Below are 14,120 nucleotides of genomic sequence, written 5' to 3'. Positions count from 1 at the left end.
AGCCGATGGAACGGTTAGACTTAGCTTTGACCAATCTAGGTTTAGGTCACCCTTAGAATATGATGAACCCAGGCCCAGATCTTCGGTAGATCTGTACCAGGAACCAAGGCCTAGATCCATAGATCTATGCCAACCCTTTAGGCAGCCAACTATCCAACTTACAGATAGACCTGCATCTCAGTGTACCCCTTGTTCCAGGTTAGTACCCCTTGTTACACAGCCAAGCAAGACTCAATTGCTGATCAAGAAGAAGACAGCACTAGTCAAGACAGTCTTAAGCCTCCTTCACCATCAGGAACTGATATGAGAAATCCTATTCAACAAGAAACTGAATATGACTATCAGCTCTTAATGTTGACAAAAGAGTTCACCCCTGATATGGATGCTCTTGAAAAGGATTTCAACTCTGAAAGAAACAGAGCCAAGAGAGAAGCCTATAGAGCCAACCATACCAAAGAACAGAAAGAAGAAGTTTTGGAGAAATGGAAACTATTCATGAAAGAGGTATCAAGTGATTATCCTTTCTTCGAATACTTTGAGAAACATTCCAAATGGCATAAAAATTCTTGTGTCATTTCCAAAACCAACTGGAAGTTACTCCCTAAAAAGGATGCACCAAGTTCTAGCAAATCAGAAATTGTTAGGTTTAGCCATCCTCCCCAAGAAGCCCTACTCTTTAACCACCGTGGTAGTGATGTAATTGCCTCTCCCTTTAAGTGTGCATCAACCCCAGAAGAAAAGGTTGTCAAGAAGGTGATAGAGCAAAACAACTATACCAACCAGTGCTTAGGAGTCATTGGTAAACAGCTTGATAAGATAGAAGATAGGATTGACAATAAGGTTCTCCTTCAGCTAGGAAACCCTAGCAAACCAATCCAAACTCTAGAAAAACCCTTAGTCAAGCTCCCCACAACCAGACAAGCTAGCCTCAAGCCTAAGGACCAAACAGCCTTACAAATAGTGGCCCAAAAGCTTGATGATCTTGTGAAGAAAGAACCAGTCACTACCATCAATTTCTAACCTACTTAAGCAAAAAGGATCAGACCGGGCAGTCTCGGTTGAATTTTCTTCATTATTATGTCTTTTAAATCTCCACATACAAAAATTTAGAGACATCAGAACTTTAGATTCAAATGCCTTTTTATTTATTTATTTTAAAAAATTATTTATTTATTTATTTTTTAGGCGTTTACTTGCACTCAAAACAGATATCAATGAGATCTCATTCCTCAAAGTCAAACGCATGTGGGGTTGCCATTTTCCAAAAAAAAAAAAAAAAAAAAGTTTTCTCCATTTGAACATAGATAATTTCTCATTATCATTGTTGTTGTGATTATCATTAAGTGGTTGGGATTTTAAGTTTGAATCTTAAATGTTTTCATTAAAAACACTAAAGTGTTAACCAATTAAACATTTAAACTATAAAGGTTTTGAGGGGCTTAATATATCTTGGTCATCCACTGTTTGTTAACCAAAAGAACCTTATGGGTTGATTTCAAAATTTTAATTTTCCACCCAAGGTTTATTGTTGGCTGGCTCTGCCTGCTTAAACTAAGGGCAGACATTTAATGGTTGCAGACAAGACAAGAGCGCCGAATGAAGGGGATATCAAGAAACAGAGTATAATTTGATCAACTGTACTGTATTTCGAGGAAAAATTATTAGGTATTCCTGATGAATTTAATTAGTCTCACCATGAATTTAATTAGTAGGACTCATCATTTATGTGAGAGGACAAAATACGCATTTATAATACTCTAGAAGTACATAATAATTTCCTACTTTATCAATGGCATGGTTGTCAAATGGCTGAATGCCCTCCTTTGCAGCTCCTTTTTATTGCTATCTAAAAAGAATTTGCAAGACGCTACCAACTCGCCCAAATAGCTACGATATTATTCTTGATAGCTTGGACAAATATCAAGGATAATTTGTCCATTTCTGTATTTGACTTGCTGCGCCTGCGATGCATCAAAAGTGATGTCACTCAATACATTGGTATTAGACAAAATTCAATGAGAAATGTGACATACAAAAAGTTAAAAAAAAAAAAAATGTTGAAATTACTCGAAATGAATGTTCAAATCTCCACACATGAATCCTATCCAAAAAAAAAAAAAAAAAACCTCCACTAATGACATCAATTATATTCATTATTACATCAAATTTTAAAGAAATCTTTTATTTTATTTTTTTATTTTTTATAATAACAGAATAGATGATAGTTTTAACATTTTAAAAATTATTCTTTTTTCACTTTTTATTTCCGATACTCCCAGTTGTAGCCGTCCCAAATTGTTGGTTCAGTTTGGTTAACCCAAAATTTTAAGGGAATATATCATATCATTTATTGTTTTATCACTCAATTAAAACCATTGCCATAATATTTGAATTTTCGTAATGAATGATATTGAGGAGAATATTGAAACTCTTCATCAAATATTTACAACTATCCACAATGGAGATCTTTATTCATACTTCCTTCTTTATTAACTTACATTTTATGCATGTAACAACAGTGTTTAGCCTATTTAGTTTTTAATAAACACCCTTTTAAGCAAGAAATAAATTAAAAAAGAAAAGAAATAGAACAAGATAACAAAACCCATATGTGTCGTTGAATTATATAAAATTATAAATTTAGAAAATTAAAACCTACTAAATCAATGTTTTCTAGGTAACAAATAGAACACCTTATATAGTAGGGGTAGTTCAGGGTAGTTCAGACTACCATATAAAACTAAAAAATGCGAAGGAAAATTTTGGGATATTAAAATTTAGTGGGGGTAGTTTAGACATTGCACACTGAAAATCATAACATTCTGTTAGGGTTTAATTGAAAGAGTAACCATAAAGGGCATTCACTTGTTTCCAAAATATAAAGAGAGAAATTGCTTGAATTTAAAGTTTAGGAGGAAAATTGTGAACTAACCCAAACATAAAGGGGGAAGTGGTTTTTTTTTGAGTAAAATTGTGTTGGTGCTTAATAAAATAAAACAAAAAGCCAGCCTAAGAAAATTGTGAGTGAAACATGCTTACCAAAATTGTCTAAACCAAAAACGTTTAGGGACATAACAAAATATCAATATTTTCAAAAATAACTTTAATTTTAGTTGTAGTCAATCTTGGTTTGATAGTGTATTATTTTATTTTTGACATATAAAAAGTAAAAATTTACACCTCAGTAGTTTTGAAAATATGTGATAACAACAAAATGTCACAACATTTTTACAATACATTTATTTACATTTGTGGTTGGTCCCAATTTAATAATTTATTATTTTATTTTGACCTATAAAAAACTTACACTTCAGCAGTTGTGAAAATATTGTGACAATAACAAAATGTCACATTTTCATAATACTTTTATGTTAAGTTGTGGTGGGTCTTGATATAATATTTTATTAATTTATTTTGATCTATAAGCTACTAATAGTCTGATACCTCAACAATTGTAAATATATTATGAAAATAACAAAATCACTAACTATTCTTTTCCTTCATTGTCGAGAAATGCAAAGAAATAATAAAAACTGAATGCACAACAATAGTGTTTATGCATATTTGCACAAGAACCATAGCTAAAATGCATTTTGCACAATAAATGCATAAATTGATGTGTGTGACTTTTGGGGTTGGTTGGGCAAAAATTGGCACTTATGCCATTTTGTATTAACTAATGCAGATGCTTTGAAAAACTTACAATGTGAAAATATTATGACAATAACAAAATGTCACATTTTTACAATTCCCTTATTTTAAGTTGTGGTACGTCATGATATGGTAATTTTTTATTTTATTTTATTTATTTTGATTTATATGCAACTGACACCTTAGTAATTGTAAAAAATATTGTAACAACACCAAAATGTCATAATATTTTCATAAGTGCTTTATTTTTAGTTGTGGTTAGTCTTGGTCTGATAGTTTATTATATTTTATTTTGATCGGTAAGAAACTGACATCACAACAATTGTAAAAATATTATGACAATTTATTGTGTAGGTATAATAACTCCAAAAACCAAAATAATCTATAATCACATATAAATACTTTAAAAAATAAAAATGGAAACAAGCTCAAAGCATACTAGCATGACTGGTGATTATTAGACCAAAAAGAAAAGGCTAAGTCACGTGAAATGGTGAGTTTTTGCTCACAAAATTTGGTCTCTCACTAAAACAACTTTTGCTTTTTCACAACAAAACCAAAAACCCAAAAAAAGACAAGAATTATATAAACCAAATCCCTGTAGAAAAGCTATTGGCATTTTTTTATATAGTTACTAGACTAGTAAGGGTTGCATTTGCAAGGTATGTGCTGCCCCTTGAGTGAAAAAAAATTTAAGATAGATTTTCTTTTTGAAGTAGTATCAAACCATGTATTTAAATTTAGAATAGTCATTTAACATATGACTATTTATTTAGTATTATAATTTCTTAGAAGAAGGTATTTGGTACCAAATAATACCATGTCAGTGGGTAATGACCCTGTAGAGAAATATTTGTCTCTCCTCGAGTAGGAGCGGTCTCTCTCATCTGCGGATGAGCCTTCCCTCCCTAAGGATTACCCTTAGGGTTTAGCCTATTCTCTAAAATATTGACGGTGTAGTTGGTCCTACAACTTCTTACTGCTATCTAGATGGCAGAAGAGGTAATAGACAGTTTGGAGAACATGTCTCTAACAGTGGAGGAAGAAGAAACCATTGCGATATCAGATGAAGGAAGATTAAGGGAGATTGAAAGTTGCAACTTAAGTCTGGTCGGAAGGTTTCTCACTTGTAAACCTTTCAACAAAAGAGCAGCAAAAGCAACTCTACGAAGGGCCTGGGGCTTAAATGAAGGACTCCAGATTGTTGAAGTGGGGGAGAATCTCTTCCAATTTAAATTCAAAACGGAGTTTGATATGGAGAGAATAGTTCATGACGGCCCATGGACGTTTGATAATCAAATTCTTTTGGTACAAAAATGGCAAAAAGGCATGACAGCAAAGAACATTTGTCTGGACTCGGCATCTCTCTGGATTCAAATCTGGGATGCACCATTCGATATGGTGTCTCCCACGGTGGCTATGGAGGTCGGTGGCAGACTCGGTAAAGTGGAAGAAGTTGAGAGAAGGAGGAATATGGACGATCAAAATATTTTTATGAGGGTCAAGGTGGCATTGCCTATCTCTAAACCCCTTAGGTGGGGGGCCTTCCTAGCTAGTGCAGACGGCGAAAGGACATGGTGCAAGTTCAAGTACGAGAGACTGCCACTTTTCTGTCACTATTGTGGAATGCTTGGACACGACATTCGGCACTGCACTAAGCATTTTACAGCAGCCAAACAAAGTGGAGAGGTGAAATGTCAATACGGGGATTGGATGAGAGCGTCTGGAGGCCGTTCACGGTCGTCACCGAAGCGAACCACTAAGGGATCAGTGAGTTCAACCAGGGAAGAGGAAGCAGCGCAAGAGGGTGGTGGCGGTAATACAAAACAGGCGGCAGTGATGGGGACGGCGCCGGAGAAGCCTAACGCAAACCCTAGGCATGAAGGTGAAATTGGAAGAAGCGCGAAATCCGGGTTGCATTTAGAAGGCCATCAATGCTCTCCCAAGATTCTCGGAGACGTTGAGGAAAATTTGGAAACAAGAAAACGTAATACGAAGGGTAACGGCACTGAGGTACAAGGTTTGAATTCTGATTCATCTCACGTGCTCCTTCAAAATGACCACGTGTAAGAGCTTAATTCCAGTGGGCCTACGGACTCAAAAGCCAAGCCCAAGTGGACTCGTGTGGTCCACATGGACAGTGGGCCGGTGCAAACTAAAAAAGACTGCCCAGAATCATTGTTGGGTAAGAGAAGGATTAAATATGCTGAGGAACCTGAAGGAGAACACGGTGTTACAGTGAGAGCAACAAAACAGGGGAGGTTCGAAGACAGAGATGCAAACCATGACGAAGAAACGGCGAGGGTGGAGAGCCGCCCTTGCCGGACGCAATGAAGATATTAAGCTGGAACTGCCAAGGGCTTGGGAACCCTTGGACAGTTCGAAGCCTGCGCGATATCGTGCGGGTTCAAGCGCCTACAGTTTGCTTTTTAATGGAAACTAGATTAGACAAGGAGGGGTTTGACAGACAGTTAGGGGACTTACCGTTTCCAAACAAAATCATAGTGAAGCAACCGAATTCAGGAGGGGGTTTAGCATTGATTTGGAGGGCAGGAGTGAAGATGGAGCTTATCAATTTCACCATGAACCACATTCTTGTCAAAGTTACGGCAGAAGATGGGTTCGTCTGGTTTCTCACCGGCTTTTATGGGTGGCCTGAAGCTTGCCAACGGGGTAAGTCTTGGGCTTTGCTCAATCATCTGAAATCATTTGTTGATGGGCCATGGGTTTGTATAGGTGATTTTAATGCCATCCTTAACTCATCGGAGAAATTAAGCAATACACCGCCACAACAGAGGCTTATGGATGACTTCCGGCAGGCGTTGGACATGGTTCAATTGTTTGACTTAGGCTTTGAAGGGTACCCATTTACTTGGAATAACAGACGACCGGGATACGCAAACACTAAACAGAGGCTGGACAGGGCGGTAGGGAATGAGGCTTGGAGAGCAAAATTCTGTTTTTCTAAGGTAACTCATCTATCCTCATATGCCTCTGATCATCTTCCAACTGTGCTCCATGTGAAGGGCGGGAAAAAATGGCAAGGACGGGTTTGTCGTGGCTTTAAGTTTGAGGAGGCGTGGCTTCTATGGGATGACCGTGAGGCAGTGGTAGAGGAGGCTTGGGGTAAAGGAGGTGTTCGGCCAAATGCCTTAGAGACAACAAGACAAAAAATTGAAACCTGTGGGGCGGATTTGTTGGCATGGGGTTCATCTAAAACCCATCCGGCAAATGAGGAAGTCAAGCAACTCCAGAAGAGAATTGAAGTGTTGAATTGTAGTGACTATAATGAGGAATGTAAGGCAGAGCTACTGGTTCTGAGTAGGAAGCTGGATGATCTACTACGCAAGCAAGAAATTTTTTGGGCACAGAGATCTAGGATCTCTTGGTTGAAGCATGGCGACAGAAATACAAGGTTTTTTCACCAAAAGGCCTCGCAAAGAAGAAGAAGGAATTACATATAGAGGATAAGGGATGCAGACAACAATTGGGCTGAAACAATGGAGGATATTGCAGGGGTAGCGATAGACTACTTTCAAAAAATCTTTACAGCAGGGGATTGTGACCGGATGTATGACTGCCTTAATGCAGTGCCCCAAAAAATTACTACTGAGATGCATCAAACCTTGACCAGTGAGTTTAGTGCAGACGAAGTCAAAGCGGCGCTGTTTCAAATGGCACCAACAAAGGCCCCAGGTCCGGATGGTATGAATGCTCTATTTTTCCAAAAATATTGGCACATTGTTGGTAATAATGTAATAGATGCTGTGTTGGGTTTTCTTGAGTCTGGTCACATGGTTCATGGAATTAATGCTACTAATATTGTTCTCATACCGAAAGTTAAATGCCCTGAAAAAATGTCTGATTTTCGCCCAATTAGCCTCTGTAATGTGATATATAAAATCATCTCTAAAGTCTTAGCAAATAGACTAAAATTGATTCTGCCACAAATCATATCACCCACACAAAGTGCCTTTGTTCCTGGAAGACTCATCACAGATAATGTTTTACTAGCATATGAGACTCTTCATACTATGCATAGTAAAAAAAGGGGAAAGACAGGCTCTCTTGCTTTGAAATTGGATGTTAGCAAAGCCTATGATAGGGTGGAATGGGAATTCCTCCGTGGCATTATGACTAAGTTGGGTTTTCCTGGACATTGGATCAGGTTGGTGATGGCTTGTGTCTCCTCACCTTCCTTCTCTATTCTTATTAACGGCAAACCTTTTGGAAATATTACCCCCTCTAGAGGGCTCCGCCAAGGAGACCCTCTATCACCTTATTTGTTTCTCTTGTGTGCAGAAGGGTTCACTTCCTTATTAGCAAAAGCTGAGTTGGAAGGGAGGATTCATGGTGTTGCTATTTGTAGGAGAGCGCCAATGATTTCTCATTTGCTCTTTGCTGATGATTCATTGTTGTTCTGCAAAGCATCTCAACAGGAAGTCCAGGTGATAAATGAGCTCCTTCAAACCTATGCTAATGCTTCGGGGCAGATGATTAATATGGAGAAGTCCTCAATATTTTTCAGCAACAACACTCCAGGGGGCATGAGGGATTGGATAAAGGAGAAGTTGGCTGTAAATGAAGTGGAAAGGTTTGAAAATTACCTGGGGCTGCCGACATTGGTTGGAAGGGCAAAGAACCAAACTTTTGCCTACCTTAAAGAAAGAGTGTGGAAAAAATTACAAGGTTGGAAAGGAAAGCTACTGTCCAAGGCCGGAAAAGAGGTGTTGATTAAAGCCGTGGCACAATCTATTCCCACATACACAATGGGAGTATTCCAATTACCTACCAAGCTTTGTGATGACCTCAACGCAATGTGTGCGAATTTCTGGTGGGGTCAAGTGGATAGGGAGAGGAAAATCCATTGGCGAAGGTGGAGTATCTTAACTCAAGCTAAGAAAGCTGGTGGAATGGGTTTTCGTGATTTGAAGGCTTTCAATCTTGCCATGCTAGCCAAACAGGGATGGAGATTATTGCAAAACCAAGAATCCTTAGTGTTCAAGTGCCTCAAAGCTCGTTATTTTCCACGCTGTACCTTCTTGGATGCAGTTGACTCACCGAATAGCTCTTATACTTGGAAGAATATTATGGCTGCCCAACCTATTTTAAAGAAGGGATGCTGTTGGAGGGTAGGTGATGGATCATCTATACGGGTCTTGGCTGATAGTTGGATTCCCAATCACCCCACAAATACAATTCTTATCCACCCGGTTGAGGAAGAATGGGAATGGAGAATGGTTGATCTTATGGAACCTGATTTAAGGAGCTGGAATAGAGAGCTAATCATATCCAAGTTTCACAAGGAAGATGCAGAGGCTATTTAAGGATACCACTGAGCAGAAGGCAGGTAGTGGACTCGATGATGTGGCTGCACACAGCAAGGGGAGTGTATTCTGTGAAATCAGGTTACTATGTGGCAACACAGGTTCTTAGGGGGGCGGATTGGACAGAAAGTTCAAGAGGGGTGAGTGGTTCTAAAGTCTGGGCAATGCTATGGAAGCTCAAGGTCCCAAATAAAATCAAGGTTTTTGGATGGAGGGTATGCCAAAACATTCTTCCTACCAGAGATAATTTAGTCCATCGACGAATTATAGATGATGACACATGTGAACTCTGCAAGAGTACTTCAGAAACAGTGATTCACGCCTTATGGGAGTGTGGGGTGGCGAGGGATGTGTGGGCTAGCAGCCTTGTGAAGCTACAAAAATGTGCTGGAGGTCAACAAGACTCAATGCAATTATTTGAAGAGATGCAAGGCCGGCTGACCAGGGAAGAACTGGAGCTATTTTTAGTCCAGGCCTGGCTCATATGGTCCCAACGAAACAGGATTTCACATGGAGGCAAGCTTCAGTCACCAACCCAATTGAACAAAAGAGCATTTGATCTTCTCACAGAGTTTCGACAAGGACAAGAACAGCTAACAATAGTCAGCAGAACCAGCACAGTGAGCAGATGGTGTCCTCCACCGAATTCAAGGTTTAAACTGAACTTTGATGCAGCCATTTTCCCTGACCTCAAGTGTTCTGGTATAGGAGCTCTTATTCGCAATGAAAGAGGTGAAGTGATGGGTGCCATGTCCGCCAAGGAGCAACAGGTACTGGACAGCACTGAAGCCGAAGTACTTGCTTGCCGCAGAGCTCTTGAATTTGCCATTGATATTGGTTTTTCAGAGCTAGTGATTGAAGGAGATAGTGCGCAGGTGCTGAATTCATTGAGGTCCACTGCTACAAATCTGTCTCGGCTTGGTCATATTTTTGATGATATTCAATGTTTGATGGCTGGTTTACTGTGGGTAGAAGTCAAACTGGTAAATAGAAATGCAAATGGTGTAGCACACTCCTTAGCACGTTATGCAAAAAATATTGTTGATGATGTAGTTTGGTTAGAGGATTCTCCTCCACCAGCCTTGGAGGCATTGTATGTTGACTCCCTTCAATTTTAATGAATGAAAGTTTTGAGGCGTTTTCAAAAAAAAATACCATGTCAGTGGTATCAAAATCCAATAAGTGTGAAATATGTCAGTAAAAATTAACTAACGCATTAACAATTGAAAGACGTGTTAGTGGGTAGTTATTTTTGCATACATGTCTCTTGTTTATTGGATTTTGATATGGATGACATGGTATCATTTAATATAAAATACTCTTTCATTTCGTAGAACCTATTTACTAAATACAATATATATCTACTCACAAATATTTTTTTACTAAGAATGATAACAAATGTCGTTATCTTCCAACAATAAATAACTAAGGTTTGATAAAACATTGTCACAATATTTAAATTTTCGCAATAAATGATGACATATGCTGCAATTGAAACTCTTCATCAAATTAAATACTTACAACTATTTGCAATGAATATTTTGTTATTCATACTTCCTCTTTATCATTTTATTTTATGAGCATAATTACAATACTTAGCTTATTTAAGTTTTAATGAACACCTTTTTAAGAAAGAAAACAAATAAAAAAAAGAACGAAATAACAAAAAACATATGTCATTGAAGTTTCTATTAGATAAAATTATAATTCTAGAAGATTTAAACCACTAATAAATTAGTGTTCTCTATGTAACAAATAGAATACTATACACCACCATTTTTACTTTCTAAGTATGACTAACATATAAAACTCAAAATACATGAAGAAAATTTTTGGGACATTAAAATTTTGTGAGGCATTTTAGATATTGCACAATGAAATATTCTAGGAATCATAAGATTTTGTTAAGGTTTAACTAAGAGAGCAACAACAGAGACTATATACTTGTCTACAAAATATAAAAGAAGAAATTATTCAACTTTAAAGTTGGGGGATGAAACTACCTCAAACATAAAGGGGGGAAAGTACTTTTTTCCATAATTAATTCTTTTTTGTTAGTAAAACTATGTATTTTTTTACTTTAACCAATGTGTTAAAAAAAAAGTCAACCCAAAAAAACAGTTCGTAAAACTATGAATTTTGGCTCAAAAATTGGCTAAACAAAAAAGAAAAATTTAGGAACACAATAAATGTTTGATATTTTCTCAATACCTTTATTTTAGTTATGGTGGGCCCTAATATGATCTTTTATAATTTTATTTTAGAGTAATACTACATCCGCAACATTTTCGCAACAAATCCTAGGTGGTAAATTATTATTGGTTTTTAATTGGGACAACCATTTTAAACTATGCATTAAAAGAAACAAAAAACCAATAGAAGAAAATTGTGTGTGAAACAATGAATTTTTGCTCACAAAATTTGACTAAACCAGAAAAGAAGTCTAGGAGCACAACAAAATGTTACAATATTTTCATAATACCTTTATTTTCAGTCGTGATAAGTTTCGGTTTGATATATTATTATTTATTTTATAGAAATGCTATCTCCATAATAACTCCAAATTTGATTAAACCAGAAAAGAAGTCTAGGAGCACAACAAAATGTCACAATATTTTCATAATACCTTTATTTTCAGCCGTGGTAAGTTTCAGTCTGATATATTATTATTTAGTTTATAGAAATGCTATCTTCATAATATTTTCATAATAAATTCTAGATAGCAAGTTGTTACCGATTTTAAAATGGACCCATGACTAATATTACTTTTTTATCCATCAATAGTAACATACCTATGATTTGTTGTGAAATTAATGTGAAAATGTTGTAGACTTAGCTTTTTTATTTATTTATTTTTTTATTTGATCTTTAAGAAACTAAGATTTCAACAATTGTGAAAATATTGCGATAACAACAAGTGTTACAACATTTTCACAAAACATTTATTTTTAGTTGTGGTTAGTCACAGTCCCATATTTTATTATTTTAGTTCGACTTATAAGAAATTGACATCTCAATAATTGTGAAAATATTGTGAAATTTGTTGTGTCAGTATAACAATATATATGCCAACTCATATAAATATATTTTTTTAAAAGAGTACAAATCGATGATTGAAAAAAAAAAAAAAAAAGCCAATGAAGTGATGAACAGTAATATTGAGCAAACTAAAAAAAACGGTAGCTTTTACACATTCACACAACAAGTGTTACAACATTTTCATAAAACATTTATTTTTAATAGTGGTTGGTCATAGTCTCATATTTTATTTCGACCTATAAGAAATTGACATCTCAATAATTGTGAAAATATTGTGAAATTTGTTGTGGCAGTATAGTAATATATATGCCAGCTCCTATAAATATTTAAAAGGAAAAAAAGAAAATCGATGACTGAAAAAAAAAACACTATAGCTACTGTGTCAATTGAACAAACCAAAAAACACAGTAACTACTATAACTATGCGCATTCACACTTTTTATATATCAGGGACGGAGTTAGGACTTGGAGTTAGGGGGACAAGTCTGCTGCTAGCTATGTGCGGCAGCTCCAACCTTTGACTCTTCTACTTTATCACTAAGAATTTTTGTTTAAAACTTTTTAAATGGCCAAGTTGTTTGTTTTTGGTAAAATATATTGATTGAGCTTAATTTTTTTTAGCTTTATTATTGGTAATTTTCGTTGTTGGGCTAATTTTTTTGGGCTGGTATATTTTGTTTTAGATTTAGCCTATTAATTTTTATGGTATTTAAAATGTGGAAAATGCTAAAACTATAAAATTTGTACAAATTGCTAATGTGGTGAGTGATTATTGATAAGTAAAAAATGATGCAAGTATGTGAACTAATAAGAATTTGCTACCTCAATAGTTTGTAAAAATGTTTTAAAAAAATTTGTGATTATAACATTATTCTTAAAAGAATTGATGGAAAAAAAATAAAAATTGATGGCATTGTTAAGGAGGGGGCAAAATGTAATTTTATTGAACAGAATTGCTAAAATTAGTACCTATTAATATATAGGTCCGTCCTTGTTATATATTGATGGACAAAACTTCAGTACAGTTCTTTATGTGCTGTTTTTTTGGTACCCTTTTTAAAATTCAGCCATATAGCTATTTTACTAAAAAATATATTTCCATCCTATGAGAAAAAATTCACATAACAAAATCTTAAAAGAAAAACCTAAAAAATAACACTTAAGTCCGGTAACTAGATTTTGCCTTGTATAGATATATAGATAGATAGAAAGCAAAGTACACAGCATGTAAAACACAGTGTGCAAAAGAAACAACCCCATATAAATATACGTACAAGCTCCAACAAACAGTTATGGGAAGGAGAAGCCAAAATTAGTTCCTTATTATATCTACAACACCTCTTTTACGGTTTGTATAGTACCACGTGTCTTTAATGTGCTTAGGAATTAAGATGACTTTGCAAGATCTAAAGGTTATATTTTAATAAATGAAATTTTGTCGGGGATAGAGAGAGTGAACTATTCTGTAGCCGAATTCTTTGACTTGTCTAAACTCAACTCTAAATAAACCATTGTGTTTGTGTGAGAGTCAAAAACTATTTTACCAAAAAAAAAAAAAAAAAAAAAAAAGTCAAAAAACTAGTCCAACTATCTATGTGCAACTATCTATTTAATCCTTTTGTCTTTTTTTTTTTTTTTTTTTTAAATCATTAATGTTTTGTTAAGATGATATTTCATCGAACCTTCTATGACTCTTCAACTCTAGCCACCACCTCCGCCAAGAATTGGGTCCGATTTTTTGGAAAATAACCAAGATGCCATTGAGCGATTTGTTGCGGAAACAAACTTTCGCTCATTCAATTCACCTTTGATTAATTTTGAATGAAAAATGTTGATCAACATGAAATTGTATTATTGAATTTTTTTTTCATAATGGAAATAATAGTTTTTTTTTTTTTTTTTTTTTTTTTTTTTTTTTTTTTTGTGTGTGTACATAATCCCTTTCGGCTAAATAATTGTTGCAAATATTAAAATGCGATGATATTAATTTGATATTAGCCTATGGTCATGGCCAATATTGACAATTGTAAATTGTTTGTTTTATTATTTATTTATTTTAAAGGAAAGGTACCGACCTAAATAGCAATAATAACATTCTGAATC

General features: G+C 35.4%; 1 protein-coding gene across 1 annotated transcript; it reads left to right on the top strand.

The window, feature by feature from the left end:
* The first annotated feature begins 5,981 nt into the window (after positions 1-5,981).
* LOC126728192 (uncharacterized) lies at positions 5,982-7,115 on the top strand. Its single transcript, XM_050434057.1, has one exon. It carries the CDS (start codon positions 5,982-5,984, stop codon positions 7,113-7,115), a length of 1,134 nt encoding a protein of 377 aa, XP_050290014.1.
* The last annotated feature ends 7,005 nt before the right edge of the window (positions 7,116-14,120 follow it).

This window comes from Quercus robur, chromosome 5, assembly GCF_932294415.1.
Source record: "Quercus robur chromosome 5, dhQueRobu3.1, whole genome shotgun sequence".
Lineage (NCBI taxonomy): Eukaryota > Viridiplantae > Streptophyta > Magnoliopsida > Fagales > Fagaceae > Quercus > Quercus robur.
Note: the sequence above shows the minus strand (reverse complement) of the source record. Positions and strands in the feature narration are given on the sequence as shown.